Here is a 22759-nt window from a genome sequence, read left to right as displayed (position 1 = left end):
AACCTGGGACACAATGTCTATCGATAACTGACACACATGGTCCGATACCCACACAGACTGTTAAATCACCGTCTGAGCCAGAAAAGAGGCATGATTAATGTGGTTGTAACATGAGCAAGGTCAATAAGTGAGTCACAGCACCACAATTGTGAAATACAATGCCTGGAAAGTGTTCTGAAGAGCAATGGGTATTCCACCAGTTATATTAGAATTATAACAGAGTCAAACAGTCAGTGAAGTGCAACATCAGAAAAAGAAATGTAGGGTACAGCCTTTCTGCCATACATTCCCAGAGTGATGGACAGAATCAGCCATATATTGCACAAAGAGAGAGTAAAGACTATTTACAAACTGACAAAGAAGATCAAAGAGTGTCTCAGATTGCAAAGGAGAAAAGGTACGCACTTGCAAATGTTGGAAATACACCACGTACCATGCACATCCAGAAAAGTTATGTTGGAATGAGTAGATGATCTATCAACACCAGGATCACAGAACATAAGCAACATTGCAGGTTGGGGCAGGTGGAAAAATAGGCCGTGGCAGAGCACACGCTGTGTGAGACCAACCACATAGTATAATTTGCCAACACAGACGTTCTGTCTGTAGAGAAGATCTAACACACCCACTTGTTCAGAGAAGCTATAGAAGTACACAAACATGAGGATAGCTTCAACAAGAGAGAAGAAAGCCTTGAGATAAACTGATCCTGGATTTCTGTGCTGTAGAAAACAATTATTGCAGGTAGAAAGAGGAGAACTACACTGGAAATGACCATGGAAAAGTCCTTGGGAAGTGGTGCACCAAGTACATATAATCTGCAGCCATGAGGTTGGCTACAGTCCACCACCCTCAATGGAGGGTAAAGATTTGACAATGCCAGTGACTTGTGCTAACAAAATGTCAGAATAATCATCAGACAAGCATCGGCCGAAGAACCTGAGACAGAAGCCAACAGGCAGTTTGTCAACAAGTGCCCATGAAAGTGTTAACAGTTCTGTATACTGTTATTATTGAGCAGCATTCTATGTGGGCATAATAGGTAACCAACTGTCTACTTTCATGAACAGCCACTGCCAAACTGTGGCCACATACCACAACACAGATGACTTCAAAGCTACTTCACTAAGCATGCTATCTGCATATTCCCTTCCAGCAAAAGTATCTCTGGACTATGCATGTGGGAATTCTCTCTACAGCACATAGTGCATTCTCACAATCTCCTGGCATAAAACTCTGCTAAGCTTGTCTTTTATGTTTGGTGCTCTGCAGCCTGTAGAAATTGTAAATATGTCATAGCAGTAATTAACTGTTCGACAGAAGCTGCTTGTTGGTAGTATTTTATTTTACTCAACTAAAAAATTCTTATACTGGTTATATGTGTTTGTATATATGATTTATGGATTCATATCACTACATGAATATTGCAAAATATTGTCATTGGTACATGCTAGAGAACATGAAGATACCATTGACAATGGGCAATGTCCGAAACCATTTCAGTAAAATAAAATGCTACCAACAAGCAGGTTGTGTTGAACAATTAATTACTATTGTAACATAATTTCTCTGCTAAGCTGTTTCCCACTGCATCATCTTATCTCTTCCCGTTCCTTATCTATGGTCATACACACCGCTTCGTCTCTCTTCCCTCCCTGTCTTCCTCTCTGTTTCCACCTTCCTTTCTTTTTCCCTCTCCCTTTTTCTATATCTCTTATATTCTCTACCCCCTCAGAACTCCTTCCATCCTTTTGTACAACTGCTGAGTCATCTGTCTTTCCCATTCCTGCCTCACAATACACTGCCCCCCCCCCCCCCCCCTCCTTGCCTCGTGTGTCCTTTGTACACCTTCGCTTCATCTGTTAGTCCAGGCAACAATAATCAATAATCAGTATTGTCATGGCTGCAGTAGCATGTGTTTGGTTGTCTCTGTTTGTGAATGTGTGTTCTTTCTACTAGAAAAAGACCAAGAGCTACAAAACCAGTGAACACGGTTGTCTGTTACGTGTGTCTATGCACAACGCGTCAGCCTGCTCTAATCAAGCAGTTGCCTGTTGCCTTTCCTTTATTTACATATGATAAAAACTGTTATGGTTTGAAACTTCTGTCTTGTTTGCTTGATGAGGGCACTGGCACACTGGACAAAAATATTTATGTTAAACATTTATCATTTATTTCTGTCTCAGCTGTACATTAATTTTTGTGATGACTAGTTTCAATCAGTATTTAATCATTTTCAGATCTAAATATTAAAATGATGTAAAGAACAAAATACCTATTTGCCATTGCTTTGCAATAGGTAGATAATTATTACAGATAAGTATCGCATTTTTCTAGGTAGTTGTGTAATTAACCTGTCACTTCCATACAGAACTACACATCTAAATACTGTTGTTTGCAACAGTGGACTGCAGTAACTGAGGGGGGGATGTGGGATAGGGAGAGAATGCAGGGAAAAGGAATGGGATGGATGACATGGAAAAGAAATGGTATGCATGACATAAGTGTAATGGATTTACATTCAGTAACAATTATGTTACTATGTAAACTACAGGCTGCTACCCACGATACAGAGAAGACATTGAGTTGCAAATAAGCACAATGAAAAGACTGCTAAACATTTAAGCTTTTGGTCAAAATGCCTTTTTCCGAAGTAGAAAACAGACACACACATTCACACAAGCACAACTGACACACATATGACCTCTGTCTCTGGCCAATATGTTTCTTACGTCAAAAGAATGCTTTTTTGCCAAAAGCAGTTTTTTCATTGCACCTGTCTGTAACTCTGTGTCTCCACTATATAGTGAATGGTAGTCTATCCTTTTCATAACATTGTCATCACTCCATCCAAAACTTTCCAGTGTTTGATATTAGTATGTAATTTGTGTAAGAGAGATAGACTTACAGTAAATTTATAAAATGGAGAAGTTATGTAAATGCAATTAATGCTACAATATTAAAAGTGTAAACAACGGAAGTGCAAAATTTAAAACTTATCAAACAGTAAAATTGTATAAGTGAAATTATATGAAGTAACAAAAATTACAGAAAACAGCAATCATATTTTGAGTTAATTACATTCGCTTCTGCTCAGTGGTGTAGAGCAAACAGGTTTTGTGATGTTTTGGAAGCCAGTCTGTTTCTGGATGGTTGCTAGGATTGAGCATGAGCAGACACACCACCAATATCTTCTCTCAATAAGTGAGGCTTTTATTGATAAAGGGACTGGGTCAAGGTAGAGGGCTGAAAGAAGCCTTCAAAGTCTGACTGAGAGAAGACAGCAGTGATGTGTTGGCTCATGCTCCATTCTAGTTGCAGGCCAGCATTAAGACTGGCTTCCATGCACACTGAAAAACCTGCTTGCTGAGCAGTGCCAGCATGAGGATGTAAATGGAATCAACTATATATGTCACATGCTGCTTTCTGCAATTTTAGTCACTTCACATAACTCCACTTCTATAATTTTACTGTTTTATATATTTTACAATTTTATACTTTATTGATTTACACTTTTCATATATCAACTTGATTTCCATCTTTTATAATTTCATTGTAAGCCTATCTCTTATATAAATCTGTTACACAGATGTCATCCACTTCTACTACTTACTGTGTTCTCTTCCCTAGCCTACGCCACATTGTCACATTCTTTCCCCACTCCTCACTCTTCACCCCTACCCACTCTCATTATGTATTTAAACTATTTTTCACAGTTGCAAACCAGTAGTGTTCTACATAGTTAAAAGGAAAAATTATCAGTGATACTTTTCTCTTTATTAGAAAGTAGGTATTTAGTTTTATTCATAGATTTGAAGATAGTAAAATACTTATCAGAACCAGTCACCCTAAAAAAGCATGCAACTGGGCTGGTGAAATAAAGGAAGGTTGTTGAATTTCTACGTTTACATCTACATACATGCTCTGCAAGTCACTGTACGGTGTATGGTGTAGGGAACCGTGTAGCACTACATTTCCCTCCTGTTCCATTCACAAATGGAACGAGGGAAAAACAAATGCCTGTATGCCTCTGTACAAGCCCTAATATCTCTTATCTTATATTTTTGGTTCTTAGGCAAAGTGTATGTTGGCAGCAGCAGAATTGTTTTGCAGTCAGCCTCATTGCTGGTTCTGTAAATTTTCTCAACAGTGCATCGTCAAAAGAATATCATCTTCTATCCAGGGATTTCCATTTGAATTCACGAAGCATCTCCGCAGTACTTGCATGCTGGATACAAATCTAGCAGCACGCCATTGAATTGTTTCAATGTCTTCCTCTAATCTGACCTGGTCGGAATCCCACACCCTCGAGCAGTAATCAAGATTGTGTTCTGTATGCTGTCTCCTTATAGGTGAACTAAACTTTCCTAAAATTCTCCCAAACACTGAAGCCAACCATTCACGTTCCATACTGTCATCCTTATATGCTCATTCCATTTTATATCTCCCATGACAAATATGTTAGCATTAGTGTAATGATACACGTATGTGCTTCCACAGTGACTGATATTTTTTCTTATTTCTCACATTTATGAACCAAATTGTTACCATTTCATGTGTTTGATGTAGTTAGTTCATTAGTTAATTAGTTCTATGGGTAATTTGTATGATTTATTGCAGAGGAATGGAGTGAGTCATCTTACATTCATGTGTGAGTACAGCTACAAGCTGACCATTTACAACTTGGATCATTGGATAGATGATCAAAAAATTTTTTGCTTCTTTGTGCACGCCTTTTTGTGCCAAAGTCAACCTTAATACATCACTATTCCTTTTGAACTGTATTGGGTTATGGGGAAATGTACCACATAAACAATATTTAAAAAAAAAAAAAAAAAAAAAAGAATTCACTCAAGAAAATTATAAAATTAAGAGCCAGAATTTCTGGTCATAACTTAACTTCAGGACATTAAACTTCAGTAGTGCTAATAGTCACATATAAAAATACAACAGTATACTGGCTTTCAGAAGTGATGAGAAAAGGTGTACAGGTTGGGGAAGGTTGAAAAGGAAGGGTAGGTCAGTCAGACCACAGGACGAGTGGGCCAACCGGTTGTGAGGTCAAGGGGAGGGACTGTTGAAACCTGGTGAAGGTTGGTTGAAAATTCATATATCCCACAGTGAAGCTTTACATTAAAAGGATGCATTAGAATAATTTACCAAGTTTTTGTGTACACTGCCTTTGGGGAGTGGTCAGCATGTCTGACTGCCAAACAGGTCACCAAATGTGGCATCAACTGAAAAGATTTGCAACTCAGTGGCTGAAATTCCAAAAGGGAGGACTCACGGCCATTAATGCCATACAGTTGTTTTACTTAATTTCACCAATTTTTGGTTGTGAACTTGATAACTGAGTTTATTAATTATGCCTGAAGCCAAAATTCTCACTGCCTTTGGTATTATGTTGAGCTCAATGAAATATGTTGTGGAACATGTTGCTTTTTTTTAAGTTTGTTGCTAGAACGGTTTTGCTCTATCTTCCTTTGTCACCAAATGTCACTGGATGCCCTCCGGATATGTATTAGTATTCTTCATGTTTGCTGATCTAATTTATGCAAAACATACTGTAGTTTTCTTACAAGAAAACAGCCTGGTTGAGCCATACTTACAATCAGTAGGTGCAATTTCAAGTGCTGCCAATAGATACATTAAAAAGTTGAAAATATCAATCTCTTGCACACATTAGTTCCTTCCTCAGAGAGGAAAGAGGAATATATTGGGTAAGATTGGAAAGACGGGGCAGGTGACTCAGACTCCAGCTGAGTCCTTCTCTTGCAGTCATCCATTCATTCAATCAGTACATCATTCGTTCTTTCTCAACTCAATGAGCCACCTACCTAGATGCTGATATCCACCTCTCAGGTTGCTCCATAAGTACATCTGTTCACATCAAGCACACCAGCTAGCAACAGTGCCTCCACTTTGACAGCTGTCACTAAAATCCATGTTCACATTAAATGTATAAAAATAATTATAAATGTGGTACAGAGCAGAGTGACAAGTTTTATAAAAATTTCTGAGAAATACATAGGAATGTTCAAATGTGTGTGAATTCCTAAGGGACAAAACTGCTGAGGGCATCAGTTCCTCATAGAAACCCCCAACAGTTGCAGGGCAACTTGAGACAATGTAACACAACACATTACTGACCAAACTCAACAAAAATTCAGACTGATGCAGAGAACCTAAATAAATACTTAACTACTTCAGTACATTAACTGAGACAATTTTTTTTCAGTCAGACACATGTGCAACTGTTAAACAGATTCCTTGAATGCAAAAGAATTCCATTGGGATCTCGTTACACACACAGACAGTTTAAAAGCTGTATCAAAATTCTCAAATTCTGAAAGTTGGCTATCTGACTACATAATAGAAAGGAGATTATACACTGAAGCGCCAAAGAAAGTGGTATAGGCATGCATATTCAAATACAGAATATGGTGCTGCAGTCAGCAGTGTCTATATAAGACAACAAGTGTCTGGTGCAGTTGTTACATTGATTACTGCTGCTGCAATGGCAGGTTATCAAGACTTTTGTGAGTTTGAACATGGTGCTATAGTCGGCCCATGATTGATGGGTCACAGCATCTCTGAAGTAGCGATGAAGTGGTAATTTTCCTGTACGATTATTTCACAAATGTACTGTGAATATCAGGAATCTGGTAAAACATCAAATCTCCTACACTGCTGTGGCCAGAAAAAGATCATGCAAGAACAGGACCAACAGTGACTGAAGAGAATCATACAGTGTGATAGAAGTGCAACCCTTCTGCAAATTGCTGCAGATTTCAATGCCAGGCCATCAACAAGTGTCAGCGTGCAAACTATTCAATGAAACACCATCGATATGAGCTTCCGGAGCTGGAGGCCCACTCGTGTACTCTTAATGACTGCATGACACAAAGCTTTATGCCCTGCCTGGGCCCGTCAGCACTGACATTGAACTGTTGGTGACTGGAAACATGTTCCCTGGTCGGATGAGTCTCGTTTCAAATTTTATTGAGCAGATGGACATGTACGGGTATGGAGACAACCTCATGAGTCCAGAGACCCTGCATGTCAGCAAGGGACTATTCAAGCTGGTGGAGGCTCTGTAATGGTGTGGGGCATGTGCAGTTACAGTGATGTGGGACCCCTGATTCGTCTCGATACAACTCTGACAGGTGACGTGTATGCAAGCGCCCTGTCTGATCACCTGTGTCCATGCATGCCCATTGTGCATTCTGACGGACTTGGGAAATTCCAGCAGGTCAGTGTGACACCTCACACATCCAGAATTGCTACAGAGTGGCTCCAGGAACACACTTCTAAGTTTAAACACTTCCGCTGGCCACCAAACTCCCTAGACATCCCTGTCTGGGATGCTGTGCAATGTGCTGTTCAGGAGAGATCTCTGCCCCCTCGTACTCTTATGGATTCATGGACAACCCTGTGGGATTCATGATGTCAGTTCCCACCAGCACTACTTCAGACATCTGTGGAGTCCAAGCCTCATCGCGTTGTGGCACTTCTGCATGCTCGTGGGGGCCCTACACAATATTAGGCAGGTGTACCAGTTTCTTAGGCTCTTCAGTGTATATTATTTGCAAACCACTCACTTTCATCATTAATAAATGCTTAGAATTTGGACTTCTACAGGATCACCTCAAAATTTCAAAAGTTGTATCAGTATTCAAAAATGGTGAGAAGCAGTTCCCCCAAAACTACCGTTCATTATCTGTTGTTCCTATATATTAAAACATGCCTTCTCTGCAATAGACAACATGGTTTATGAGAAGGGAAAGATACTACCTCCGCTGTCATTGAAATTTTAGATCAGACATTAACAGCATTTGAAATACAGAATACAGTGTCGCTCACATTGTGTGACTTAAATAAGCCTTTTGATTGTATTTCTTTTGACATTTTATATGCTAAACTGCAGTTTTATGGAATAAATAACTCACCATTAGAAATAATTAACTTTTATTTAAAAAATAGGAGACATTTTGTGTTAGTTAAAGATTGGCATTTTTTTCTAAAGGAAGTCACACCTGGTGTACTCGAGGTTCTTTCCTTTCACCATTCCTCTTCATTGTAGCAGTTAATGGTTTTCTACATTTTGTTGGGACTCATTCAGTTATTTTTTGTGACATTACTAACTACAGATCAAGAAGTATCAGATTTACATCAGAATATGCATAATGCCTTTTGCATTAGCTGTCAGTTGGTTTCTACCTAACAGACTAGTGTGTAGTCCAGAGAAAACCCAACACTTTATTCTTAGGCTGTCTAAAGAAGTTGAATCAAACTCTGTAAAAGTTGTAGAAATATGTATCAACTTGAAACTGAACTGGGAACCCCACATCAACTGTGTCTGCAAATACATCTCATGCAGAAATTTAGTTATATAGTTAGCAAGGAATATCTAAGAATAGCTTACTTTAGAATTTTTCAGTCATAAATACCTTAGAGAATGTTGTTGTTTGGACACTCTTGTCTTATCAGAAATGCTCTACTTATACAGAAAAAGGTACTATGAATAATTTATAAGGTTGGCCCCAAAGAGCATTGCTGTCCTGTGTTTACTAAGGTCAAAATATTGACAGTTTTAAATCGTTATACCCATTTCTTGTTAATCCACATTGTAAAAAATAACAGATTTTGGTACTAGAGAGAAATTCATTATTGTGACACCAGAGGCAAATTGAGTATTAACGTATCTGGGGAAAGACTGACAAAGACGAGAAAGTGAATTGTTTGAAGACATATAATAAATTATCACATTCTGCTCTGACCACAACTTTAAACAGTCTCAAAATAAACTCTTTAACTGGCTGGCTGACAATCCATTCTGGAGTATAAAAGAATTCTTTGATACTTTTAATGTTGAAATTAATTTTTAAGATTCTAATTTTAAAGCTATATAACTGGTTATTATACAATATTTAATTTGTACGTGTAATTTTTGATATTTTCACTTACACTTGTAACATGCTATCACTTATAAACACTATTCCACAGTACATGGTCAATGGTGAATTAAGAATTTGAGCGGGAAGTTGAACATCTTTCTTTCCGTCTTTCCCCAAACTGTCCCTTGTTCCTCTTTGACGTAGGAACTAACAGTTCTGAGAGCTGTTATCTACTTTTTAATGTGTATATTGACAGGTTTTGGAAATTCAGCTTATACTGGCAAGTATTGTCCAATCATTCTGTCCACTTGTAATTTTTTGGTTTTATCAACTGAATTTTTATTTGATGCAAATAGCAAAGTTTTTGAGTTGATACTGTAATAAACATACCAAGAACTTAACTATTTTTGACTTCTCAGGTGATGCAGTTCGGAATATGGAAGATGACCACATCAGGCAAATGCAGGTGGTGATGGAACGATGTATGCGTAAAGATAGTTTACTTGTAGAACTGTACTTGCAGTTGATCAAGCAAACTACAGACCATCCTGATCCTAACTCAAGGGTTAATTTACGACACTGGGCACTGCTTTCACTTGCTTGTTCAGTTATTCTTCCACCAAGCAAACCAGTACGCAAATATCTTGCTGCTCATCTCCGTAGATGTGCATCTGATTATATCACAGAGGAAGGGAAGTATGCACGATTTGCTGAAAAGGTGAGCTTAATTAAAAAAAGTACTGAGTTTTAGATGATTTTATTTTTTCACAGGAGATTTTACTGTGTTGTGTGTATATGAGATTAAAACTATTGTGTTTTGCCCTCAGAATATTTCAAAAGCTTTAAACGAGGTAATTTTATTGTGTGCACTTCAGTCTGTGTGATTCTTATTGGATTGTACAGTTTTTTAGTCAGACCGGTGGAACCAACTGACTTCGTCAACCCCTGTTTGAAAAACTGGGCTGATTTAAAGAGCACTTGTAGCATTTGAAAAATCTCTTCTAACGTTAAGCTCTAATACTGAAGGTAGTGCTACTCAATACACTTAACAAAGTAGTATTGTTTCTTAAGTTAATGATTTGGATAAAACACTGCTCAATAGAAATGTTAAATTCACGTAAAGAAAGATGGCCAAAGAGAAGTAACAAAACTACTAAATAATTAAATTAAAAAGGACTTTGTTCCTTTTGTTTCTTGTTAGCCTTGTTCTGTGCAGTTCATTGTTTCTTCTTAACCTTGTTTCTGAATAAACTGCTGCTTCCAACAAACTTCTTTATTTATTCTCAAAGCTATAGTTTATAAAATTGAAGTACTATATTATGTATTTTTAAGCTGTTCTAGAAACAAGTGTTTCTTGAAAGTAAGTACTAACAATTCCCTCTTTCTTTGTGTGAATTTAACATTTCTAGATTGGGTTCTCTGGACACATGGCACTACAGAGGTTTGAGTGTGACGTTGATGCAAATCTTATTTTCTGTGGTATAAACTGTGTATGGCAATATTATAATTTTGTGAAATTATGTGGTCTTTCTGTTCCCAGTGTCTCCATAAAACCCAAGGAACACGTCGTCGCCAGTGGCCACCTTCTCGAGAAGAAGTACTGTGTACAATTAACCGGAGGCCCATATATGCACGTTTTCATTTTATGGATGGCCAATACCATGCAGTTGAATTTCACCCCTCTGCCACTGCAAGGGATGTCATGGAAATTGTTAAAAATAAAATTGGCCTTCGAGAAACAGCAATGGGTGAGTTTTGGTTCTAATTGTGTGTCATCTTCACATTAAAAGTCTATAATTTTTGTGATTAATATTTCACACCCTCTTAGTCCTGCAACTACTGTATCATCCTTTTATGACAGAAGTAAAGTAAGAAAATTGATGTTTGTAGGAACAAAACACCTGCCAATAATTTTAGAATGACACTATGTGCTATTACAGATAAGTCAAAAGCTAAAAATTGACATATGGTCAGACAGTTCAGGGAACACTTTGGCTAACTTGATCAAAGGCTAGATACTTTCTGCTCAAATCTGAGATTTTCAGAGACCACCATATGTTTGTCATAATTTAAAAAAAAAAAAAAAATCTTGTTAGAAGATTAGATGTGTTTTCTGAGGCATTCTGAAACTCCAGAAAAGCTTTTTTTGTTTTGAACCAGTACACAGAAATTTCTTTCATTTCAGGATATGCCATATATGAAGTACTTGGTTCATCAGAACGGAGCCTCATGCCGGAAGAAAAAGTAGCAGATGTTATGTCAAAATGGGAACGATACAGAACAGCAAATGCAGCAGCAAGTCAGGTAGCATCTGGCACAGGTAGCATGAAAGGTGCTCGGCGTCCACAACAACACTTGTTCCTATTCAAAAAACACCTGTTTCTTGATGAATACATGGACTTGGATGATCCTGTTGAAAAAGAGTTGCTGTACCATCAAGTTCTACACAGTCTTCGTGCTGATCGATTTCCAGTCACAGAGAAAGAAGCTGTAAGTCTGCTACTCCTTGCCTTGTGGAAAACAATGCCCCTTGTGTGCTGATCATGAGAATGTTAAGGAGTCACCTTGTGCATTGGGTGCAGTGATATTACATATTCCAAACACTTGTTCAATGTTCCTTAAGTATATAATTTATTTTTGTGTAACTATAGAAAGCAGTTGCTTTAAATGACATCTATTTTTGCAGTCACCAGTTTTAAATGTCAAAGCTCATCATCAGATGCTGTGATTTTATGTTCATGATTGAGAATCTTCTTGTTAGAGGACATCTCTATTTCACTTACATGTGGGCTAAATACACTGAAGAGCCAGAGAAACTTGTACATCTGCCTAATATTGTGTAGGGTCCCCGCGAGCACATAGAAGTGCCATAACACAACATGGCAGGGATTTGACTAATGTCTGAAATAGTGGTAGAGGGAATTGACACCACGAATCTTGCAGGGCTGTCCATAAATCCGTAAGAGTACAAGAGGGTGGAGATCTCTTCTGAACAGCACATTGCAAGACAGCCCAGATATGCCTGATAATTTTCAAGTCTGGGGAGTTTGGTGGCCAGCGGAAGTATTTAAATTCAGAAGAGCATTCCTGATGCCACTCTGTAGCAATTCTGGATGTGTGGGGTGTTGCATTGTCCTAATGAAATTGCCCAAGTCAGTCAAAATGCACAGTGGACATGAATGGATGTATGTGATCAGAGAGGATGCTTACATACATTCATGTGTGAGAGTCATATCTAGACATATCAGCGATCCCACATCACTCCAACTGCACGTGCCCCACACCATTACAGACCCTCCACCAGCTTGAACAGCCCCCTTCTGATGCAATGTCCATGGATTCATGAGGTTGTCTCCATACCCGTACACATCTATCCACTCTATACAATTTGAAACAAGATTCGTTTGACCATGCAACAGGTTTCCAGTCATCGACAGTTCAACGTCCATGTTGACGGGTCCAGGCGAGGTGTAAAGCTTTGTGTCAAGCAGCCATCAAGGGTACACGAGTGGGCCTTTGGCTCCGAAAGCCCATATCGATCATGTTTCTTTGAATGGTTCGTTCACTGACACTTGTTGATGGTCCAGCATTGAAATCTGCAGCAGTTTGCTGAAGGGTAGAACTCCTGTTACATTGAAGAATTCTCTTCATTCATCATTGGTCCCATTCTTGCAGGAACTTTTTGCAGTCACAGCAACATCAGAGATTTGATGTTTTACACTACTGGCCATTAAAATTGCTACACCATGAAGATGATGTGCTACAGATGTGAAATTTAACCAACAGGAAGAAGATGCTGTGATATGCAAATGATTAGCTTTTCAGAGCATTCAAACAAGGTTGGCACCGGTGGCTACACCTACAACATGCTGACATGAGGAAAGTTTCCAACTGATTTCTCATACACAAACAGCAGTTGACCGGCGTTGCCTGGTGAAACGTTGTTGTGATGCCTCGTGTAAGGAGGAGAAATGCGTACCATCACGTTTCCGACTTTGATAAAGGTCAGATTGTAGCCTATCGCGATTGCGGTTTATCATATCACGACATTGCTGCTCACATTAATCGAGATCCAATGACTGTTAGCAGAATATAGAATCGATGGGTTCAGGAGGGTAATACGGAACACCATGCTGGATCCCAACAGCCTTGTATCACTTGCAGTCGAGATGACAGGCATCTTATCCGTATGGCTGTAATGGATCATGCAGCCATGTCTCGATCTCTGAGTCAACAGATGGGGACATTTGCAAGACAACAACCATCTGCATGAAAAGTTAGACGATGTTTGCAGCAGCATGAACTATCAGCTTGGAGACCATGGTTGCGGTTACCCTTGACACTGCATCACAGACAGGAGCGCCGGCGATGGTGTGCTCAATGACGAACCTGGGTGCATGAATGGCAAAACATCATTTTTTTGGATGAATCCAGGTTCTGTTTACAGCATCATGATGGTCGCATCCGTGTTTGGCGACATCATGGTGAATGCACATTGGAAGCATGTATTCGTCATCGCCATACTGGCGTATCACCCGGTGTCATGGTATGGGGTGCCATTGGCTACACGTCTCGGTCACTTCTTGTTCACATTGACGGCACTTTGAACAGTGGATGTTACATTTCGATCCCTGCGAAACCCTACATTTCAGCAGGATAATTCACGACCACATGTTGCAGGTCCTGTACGGGCCTTTCCGGATACAGAAAATGTTCGACTGCTGCCCTGGCCAGCACATTTTCCAGATCTCTCACCAATTGAAAACGTCTGGTCAATGGTGGCCAAGCAACTGGCTTGTCACAATATGCCAGTCACTATTCTTGATGAATTGTGGTATGGTGTTGAAGCTGCATGGGCAGCTGTACCTGTACCTGCCATCCAAGCTCTGTTTGACTCAATGCCCAGGCGTATCAAGGTCGTTATTACAGCCAGAGGTGGTCGTTCTGGGTACTGATTTCTCAGGATCTAGGCACCCAAATTGCGTGAAAATGTAATCACATGTCAGTTCTAGTATAATATATTTCTCCAATGAATACCCGTTTATCATCTGCATTTCTGCTTGGTGTAGCAATTTTAGTGGCCAGTAGTGTACTGCGGGAATATCCTCACCTCATCACTACCTTCGAGATGCTGTGTCCCATTGCTTGTGCACCGACTATAACACCACCTTCAAACTCACTTAAATCTTGATAACCTGCCATTGTAGCAGCAGTAACCAATCTAACAACTGCGCCAGACCCTAGTTGTCTTATAGAGGCATTGCCAAACACACTGTCGTATTCTTCCTGTTTATATATCTCTTTATTTGAATACACATGCCAATATCTGTTTCTTTGGTACTCCAGTATAATTAAATCCACATTTATATTCTTCATCACAAAGGATGTGCCAGGTACACTAAACATTCACTTGACAATACAGCAGGACTTGGTTATCTAACCAGCTGCTACTGTAGCCCTATGTAGTGAAATAAATACATTAATTCTATGTCAGATCTGGAGAGAGAACAACAAATTATTCTCTGCTCAGATTAAATTAACTTTTTGCTTGATGTTTCAGTGAGTTGCGTTGTAGAAGCCGATTGCAGATCAGTTGTAATTCTTCCTCAAGTGCCAGAGCTCACTGTGTTGCCTATTTTGAAGGTACATGTAGACCTGTCAAATTGCCCCCCCTCCCCCCTTACCCCACACCTCCTCCACTGCAGCCTGTTAATCATGAAATTATATTTTTCAAGCCATGAACACGGAAGTCCCATCACCTATATGTTGAGCTTTGCCATTCGAGAAGGTGATGGCTTTAATGGATGTTATTTATTCATTCAGTAGCTGCTGTGTTAACTCACTTTTCCGTTATTTACTACATTCAAGTAGTTTCATGAAATATTAATTAATAAAATTACAAACTTATAAAAGCAGATTGTTAAGAAAGCAGATTGTTAAGCCTATTAGCTCCTGCATATTCCTTGTTGTAAACACACATTGCTACAGTCGCTGAGTAACATGATAGTTCCAATTGCAGTTTAGAAGTGGGACACATGAGCCCAGAACACATTTTTTGGTTGATTTTCACTTTTACTGTGGTTACATTAGACCTTACATTGTTGCTTAAATGTGTTTTAAAAATAAAATTAATAATGCTATGAGTTGGGTTCCATTCCTGAATTATCTGTAACTGCTTTGATGAGATGCTTCTCTTGTCAGGTGAGCCATGGGCAAGCTATATTCAACAGGACAGTGTTTAGTACAGACTTGTGATCAAATTATCCCAAAGGTTGACTGTTCTACTTGTTAGAGCAGCAACCTGATGATGATAACTCCTTGTTCATTTTGATGTACGAACATCTGCCTTTACATGGGAAAGGAATTAACCTTTAAAATTATGATATAGAATTGTTGACCAGTACTTTCAAAAGCCAAGAGTCCAACACTGTCAATACACACATATAAAAGTATGTATACTGTCCTATGTTTCAGAGAGATAGGTTCAGAATGTTAAAAAGGAAGAGCAGATTACTCAGATGAGAGATACCCGTTGTGAGGATGAGGGGAGAGTAACATGTATTAATCTTCCCGACAAGTAAAACTTGTATGCTTGATGGCAAAATCATGTACTGGAATGGGACCTTACCTTTTGTGGGCTGAGTTTTACCAATAAAGTAATATAATGCACAAGTTGAAATGAAATTTTGTTATTACCATACTTCACACACACTTTTCCAAGATCTTTTAAAGTCTGCAGAATTAGTTTTATATGGAAAAACATGACAGACTAGCTCAGCTTACAAAATCTAGTTCTGTTGTCTGTTTTGATATCGCTGCATATATTTTGATGGCTAATCTTTAATAGACATCTTCTGTTTGAAATATGTATGTTGTAGGTTATGCTGACAGCACTCCAAGCACAACTGGAGATGGGGGATTGTGGAGATACGGTGATGGACTATAGACACACGGCATCCCACTGTTTGCCACCACGCTTTGTGCCTAACATACCATGCGAGGCAGTGGCACAGCATCACCAGAGCTTACATGGAATGGGACCAGCAGAAGCCAAGAAGGCTTTCCTGAACCTTATACAAAGTTGGCCATTGCACAGAGCTACTATTTTTAATGTTATGGTATGTTCTTTTCTCATTTTGGCTGTGTTACGGCATTATCAGCTCAGCAAAGTGGCCCATACCCTTTTAACAACTCAGTAGTATAATAACTGGTAGAAACTTTTAGTTAATTGTTATCTGTATTTGGCACAACAAATGGGTATAATCAATCAAATCTGCTTAAAAATTAACATATTAAGTTAAAAAATTGATTACTTAATGTGCCAGATTATCCACTGATTTAAGAACATATGTTCATGGTAAGAAGTGTATTACTCTCTGGGAAGTGGGGATCAATTAATGGTACCAGAAGCATCCTCCACCACACAATTAGTGGCTTGTAGAGAATGGGAAATCACTTACTTGCAGGTGACATTCCTCCAGAACCTCAGCAAATTCTCCCCCATTCACTTCACCTGGTCCCACTCAACCCAACAGGCCACCTTCCCAAATGTTGACCTCCACCCCAAAGATGGTTGCATCCATATCAAACCCACTATTGACCAGCAATACCTCCACTTCGACAGCTTCCACCCGTTCCATACCAAGAAGTCTCTTCCATACAGCCTAGGCACCCACGGCCATTGCATCTGCAGTGAGGAGCGGTTATACTCTTAAAATATACTGAGGGTCTCTCTGAGCTCTTTACAGACCGTAATTACCCTCCCAGCCTTGTTCAAAAACAAATCTCTTGGGCCTTATCTTTCCAGTCACCCACCACCTCCCAAAGAGTCACCTTCTGATGACAGAGGAGCATTCCCCTCCTAACGCAGTACCACACAGATTTGAGCAAATGAATTACATTCTCTGCCAGGGTTCTGACTACCTCTCATCGTGCCCTGAAATGGAAATTGTCATGCCCACTATCCTTCCCATCCCATCCACAGTGGTGTCCTGCTGTCCACCCAACATAAACAATATACTCTTCCATCGCTACACAACCCCTGCTCCCAAACTCGTACCTCTTGGTCCGTATCCCTGTAATAGACCTAGATGTAAGAACTGTTCCATACATCCTCCTACCACCTACTCCAGTCCGGTCACAAAAATTACCTATCTCATCAAAGGCAGGGCTGCCTGTGAAATCAGTCACATGATCTACAAGCTAAGCTGCAACCAATGTGCTGCATTCTATGTGGGCGTGACAACCAACATGCTTTTGTGTCCACATGAGTGGCTGCTGACAAACTGTGGCCAAGAAACAACTGGACTACCCTGTTGCTGAACATGTGGCCCAACACGACATTCTTCATTTCATTGACTGCTTCACTGCCTGTGCCATGTGGAGCCTTCCCAATACAAGCTTTTCTGAATTGTGCAGGTGGAAACTCTCCCTGCGATACATCCTACATTCCCATTACCTTCTTGTTACAGTGAGTAGCAACTACCCCTTTCATATTGTTGTTACATTCCATCCTGGAATTTTCATTGTTTGATGATACCTGAAATAGAATTATGTATAGTATACCATAACAAATTTCCACTCTATATGTTGCACTAATGTACCTAATAAATAAATTAAATATTCCATGATTAAAAACTGGTCAGTTGGATGATACTCTGACCTGCAAAATCCTGACGTAACTCACCAATCTACAAAAATTTGTAGAAAAGATAGATGTACAAAAGAAATGACAATAGTAAACCAGTAAGTAAACCAAAGAAATATGCATCTATGTGCAAGCAGTCCATGCAAAAGAACAGCATCAACACTATCTGAGCATGTCAGAATGACATGTCAAAGCTATGAAATGCTGAGGTGCAAACCAAAGAGGGTTATACTTACATCATATTCATAAATTGAGTGTCCAAAATGTATCAAAAGACCAAATGTAGGAAACCACCTATGTCATAACATACACAGAATTTATGAAAAACCCACACAAGATACTATTTGGGTGAACAACATTCATGTATGAATGCATCCACATATTGTTTACTGCCCTAAAACAAATATCAAACAAGCACTACTATCTAACTCGCATAAATGTCAGGAACTAATAGTATGTATCCACATAACATGTATTATCCATAGATCATAAGATAAGCTATCAGTTATAGCAAAGGTGAAAAAACTTCATCTCTATCCAACACTGTACCAAGGAATTAGATACCGATGCAAATCATATTATATCTAATAATGTGTATTTAATCCCCTAATTCTACCCAGACAAAGCAGTCAACAACTGCAAAACACAACAACCACAAAACAGCACAAAAATATATCACACCTATCCATATATCCTGTATTGAATAGAGTCAATTATGGACTGGACATGTGAAGATAATACTTACACTGAACTGACAAAGTTCATAGGAGACCCCCTAATATCATGTCTGACCTCCTTTCGCTTGTGTAGTGCAGCAAGTCAATGTGACATGGACTCAACAAGTTGTTGGAAATCCCCTGCAGAAATATTGACCCACGCTGCCTCTATAGCTATCCACAACTGCGAAAGTGTTGCTGGAGCAAGATTTTGTGCACAAACTGACCTCCCATTATGTTCCATAAATGCTCGTGGGATTCACGTCGTGTGATCTGCCAGGCCAAATCATTCGCTTGAATTGTCCAGAACATTCTTCAAACCAATCGCGAACAGTTGTGGCTGGATGACATGGTGTACTGTCATTGATAAAAATGCCATCATTGTTTGCGAACATGAAGTCCATGAATGGCTGCACATGGTCTCCAGGTAACCACACATAAGCAGTGGACCCAGTCCATTGCATGTAAATACAGCCCACACCATCATGGAGACACCATCAGCTTGCACAGTGCCTTGTTGACAACCTAGGTCCATGGTGTCATGGGGTATGTGCCACACTAGAACCTACCAACAGCTCCTGTTAACTGAAATTGGGACTCATCTGATCAAGCCCCATTTTTCCAGTTCTCTAGGTTTCATCTGTTATGGTCACTAGCCTAGGAGAGGCATTGCAGATGATGTCATACTGTTAGCTAAGGCACATGTGTCAGTCTTCTGCTGCCTTAACCCATTAATATCAAATTTTGCCTCGCTGTCCTAATGGATGCATTTGTCACACACCCCACATTGATTTCTGCAGTTATTTCATGCAGTGTTGGTTGTCTGTCAGCACTGTCAACTCTATGCAAATGCTGCAGCTCTCAGTTGTTAAGTGAAGGCCTTGGGCCACTGCTTTGTCAGTGGTGTGAGGTAATGCATGAAATTTGGTATTCTTGGCACACTCTTGACACCATGAATCTCGGAATATTGAATTTCCTAACAGTTTATGAAATGGAATGTCCCATACGTCTAGGTCCAACTACTATTCCATGTTCAAAGTCTGTTAATTCCCATGTTGCAGCCATAATCATGTCAGAAATCATTTCACATGAATCACCTGAGTACAAATGACGGTTCCGCCAATGTGCTACCTTTTTATGTCTTGTGTACGCAATACTTCCACTATGTGTAAATGTGTGTATTGCCGTTCCATGACTTTTGTCACCTCAGTGTATGTCATGCAGCAAAACATGCAATATCGGTATGGAACTAACATGAAATGCTGTGTAATGCCACAAAAGGTTGTAACAGTATAAGACAAGAACATGCACCAACCTCTGTGCACTTTGTGAAGCCAGTTAAAAACCCAGCCAGTAATATAATATAATGTCAGCAAATGTCACAGACATTAAGGTTGCAAAGTCAACTAGGGGACAGAGAAACAAATGTTAGGGTCGCTACAATGTACTGACCTTCCCCTTTAAAAGGCACACCCAGATCATATAACATGTCATACCATACCAAAAAGATACACTATGTCATCAAAAGTATCAGGACACCTGGCTGAAAATGACTTACAAGTTCGTGGTGCCCTCCATTGGTAATACTCGAATTCAGTATGGTGTTGGCCCACCCTTAGCCTTCATGACAGCTGCCACTCTCGCAGGCATACATTCAATCAGGTGCTGGAAGGTTTCTTGGGGAATGGCAACCCATTCTTTACGGAGTGCCACCCTGAGGAGAAGTATTGATATTGATAGTGAGGCCTGGTACGAAGTTGGCATTCCAAAACATCCCAAAGGTGTTCTATAGGATTCAGGTCAGGACTCTGTGCAGGCCAGTTCATTACAGGGATGTTATTGTCGTGTAACCACTCCACCACAGGCTGTGCATTATGAACAGGTGCTTGATAACGTTGAAAGGTGCAATCGCCATCCCCAAATAGCTCTTCAACAGTGGGAAGCAAGAAGTTGCTTAAAACAACAATGTAGACCTGTGCTGTGATAGTGCCACACAAAACAATAAGGGGTGCAAGCCCACTCCATGAGAAACATGAGCACACCGTAACATCACCACCTCCAAATTTTACTGTTGCCACTACACACGCTGGCAGATGACGTTCACTAGACCTTGGCCATACCCACACCTTGGCATCGGATCTCCACATTGTGTACCGTGATTTGTCACTGCACACAACAATTTTCCACTGTTCAATCGTCCAATGTTTACACTTCTCACACCAAGCAATGCATCGTTTGGCATTAACTGGCATGATGTGTGGCTTATGAGCAGTCGTTCGACCATGAAATCCAAGATTTCTCACCTCCTGCCTAACTGTCATAGTACTTGCAGTGGATCCTGATGCAGTTTGGAATTCCTGTGTGATGGTCTGGACAGATGTCTGCCTATTGCACATTATGAGCCTTTTCAACTGTCGGCTGTCTCTGTCAGTCAACAGACAAGCTCGGCCTGCACGTTTTTGTGCTGTACGTGTCCCTTCATGTTTCCACTTCACTATAACATCGGAAACAGTGGACCTAGGGATGTTTATGAGTTTGGTAATTTTGGGTACAGGCGTATGACACAAGTGACACCCAATCACCTTATCACGTTCAAAGTCTGTGAGTTCCATGGAGCACCCCATTCTGCTCTCTCATGATGTCTATGACTACTGAGGTCACTGATATGCAGTATCTGGCAGTAGGTAGCAGCACAATGCACCTAATACGAAAAATGTATGTTTTTGGGGGTGTCCGGATACTTTTGATTACATAGTGTAGGTGCAAGTCTGCGAAGATGCAGTACAACATAAAGGATAGCTCAACAGCAGACAAAAAATAAATAAATAAATAAATATGACCTATCCACATATCCTGTACTGAGTATGGTCAGATATGGTCTAGGCATGTGAAGAAAATATTTGCATCTTTATATTAATTAATCCATGCTTAAAGTTAAGAGACAGTGTCATGTGTCAATATTACTATATGATGTGCCTTGACATATTGCACAGATACCTGAGTACAGCACATAGCAAACAGATACCATCGTTCTTCTGCCCAGGTTAATACAATTGGGCTATCTATATTGGACATTTAACTCTTTGAGCACTGCAGTCGTGAAATCCTGCTGCACTTTACTTTTCCATATGGGCTGCGGATGTCATTAACCGCTGCAGTGGTATTTCCTGTGGGCGCTGTGGACAGTTTTACCCTTGCAGCCTCGCCAGTACCTGAGTCCTAATGATGGCGTTTACCATCAGCCGGTTCCACTACCTGTGGTCCTGCAGACATCTATAGCCAATCAGCTGCTGTTCAACATTCATACTAGCTGGTTCATGTGATCATCTGCATTCTGCTTCTCTGGTGTCGTTTAGCTTTCTGCCTATTCATCAGAGTTTTTAGAGTGCTATCACTTTTGAGTTCCACAAACAATAGCACATCAGTGTGGTTGCACTGATGAAGAGATGCTGGAGATACTCGCCACGAGTGACAGTGAGCGAGGCCTCTTCAGTGACTGTAGTGATGATGATGATTCTTCAGAAGAGTCTCGTATTAATACCCATCCATGTACTTTACCAGTAGAACTCACAACGCTAGCTCTTCTTCTGTGTCTGAAAGTGAAGATGAAACAATCCATAAAAGGCCACGCCTTAGTGACAAATATGATTGGCAAAAGTGTGATTTCAGTCCAGCACTGCATGCATTTGATGGCTCACCTTCAAGACATAGTTGCCAACTAGCACCTGATTCAAGTATTCTATCCTTTTTCATGCTGTTTCAATCGGAAAGTCTGATGAAATTTATAGTGCTTGAAACAAAAGAACTGTATTACTTCACTGGTATTTGGCTTCTCGTGGCCCCTGTTAAAAAGTTGAGAATAAGGGAATTTGGTTCAGAGATGTACTTCTGAGCACTCCAATTTTTGGCAAAGTTATGTCCTGTGATCATTTTATGTTACTTTTGAGAATGATACATTTTAGTGACAACTCTGCTAATCGTGGAGATGACAGTTTGTTTGAAATTAGGAAAATAATTGATACAGTTCGTATGGCATTCCACAGTCTGTTTAATCCATACAAAAAGTTCTGTATTGATAAACACCTATTATTGCTCTAAGGTCGCTTATCTTTTAAACAATTCATTCCTCCAAAATGAAGTATATTTGGAATCAAAACATTTGTGTTGTACTGCTGTAAAACTGGATACATCTTGGATTTCATTGTATACACAGGCAAACAACAGAAATTGAAGTCCATAATTTGGCGAAATCTGACAATATAGTGGCAACACTAATCAAACCATACTGTGAATGTGGACATACCCTGTGTGTTGACAATTGATATACAAGTCCAGTCTTGTTCTTCTGGCTTGACGACCATAGAACACCAGCATGCGGTACTGTGCAGAGCAACAGCCACAATTTGCCGAAGCTACAAAAGAAATTGAAACAAGGAAAGGTGACTTCATGTCAACTGATCTAGTACTTGCCATCAAATGACGTGACAAGAGAGAAGTGT

The 22759-nt window shown here is 39.8% G+C and overlaps 1 protein-coding gene across 1 annotated transcript in view; it reads left to right on the top strand.

Annotated features, from left to right (window-relative positions):
• The window catches only part of LOC124590493 (myosin-I heavy chain), a 219827-nt gene that overhangs the window by 183759 nt on the left and 13309 nt on the right, over nt 1-22759 (top strand). Inside the window, exons 28-31 of the mRNA XM_047131657.1 lie at nt 9317-9615; nt 10438-10645; nt 11083-11387; nt 15776-16015. Of these exons, the coding sequence (XP_046987613.1) occupies nt 9317-9615; nt 10438-10645; nt 11083-11387; nt 15776-16015 (1052 nt within the window). The remainder of the gene's footprint in view (nt 1-9316; nt 9616-10437; nt 10646-11082; nt 11388-15775; nt 16016-22759) is intronic.

This window comes from Schistocerca americana, chromosome 1 (genome assembly GCF_021461395.2).
Source record: "Schistocerca americana isolate TAMUIC-IGC-003095 chromosome 1, iqSchAmer2.1, whole genome shotgun sequence".
Taxonomy (NCBI): domain Eukaryota; kingdom Metazoa; phylum Arthropoda; class Insecta; order Orthoptera; family Acrididae; genus Schistocerca; species Schistocerca americana.
Note: the sequence above shows the minus strand (reverse complement) of the source record. Positions and strands in the feature narration are given on the sequence as shown.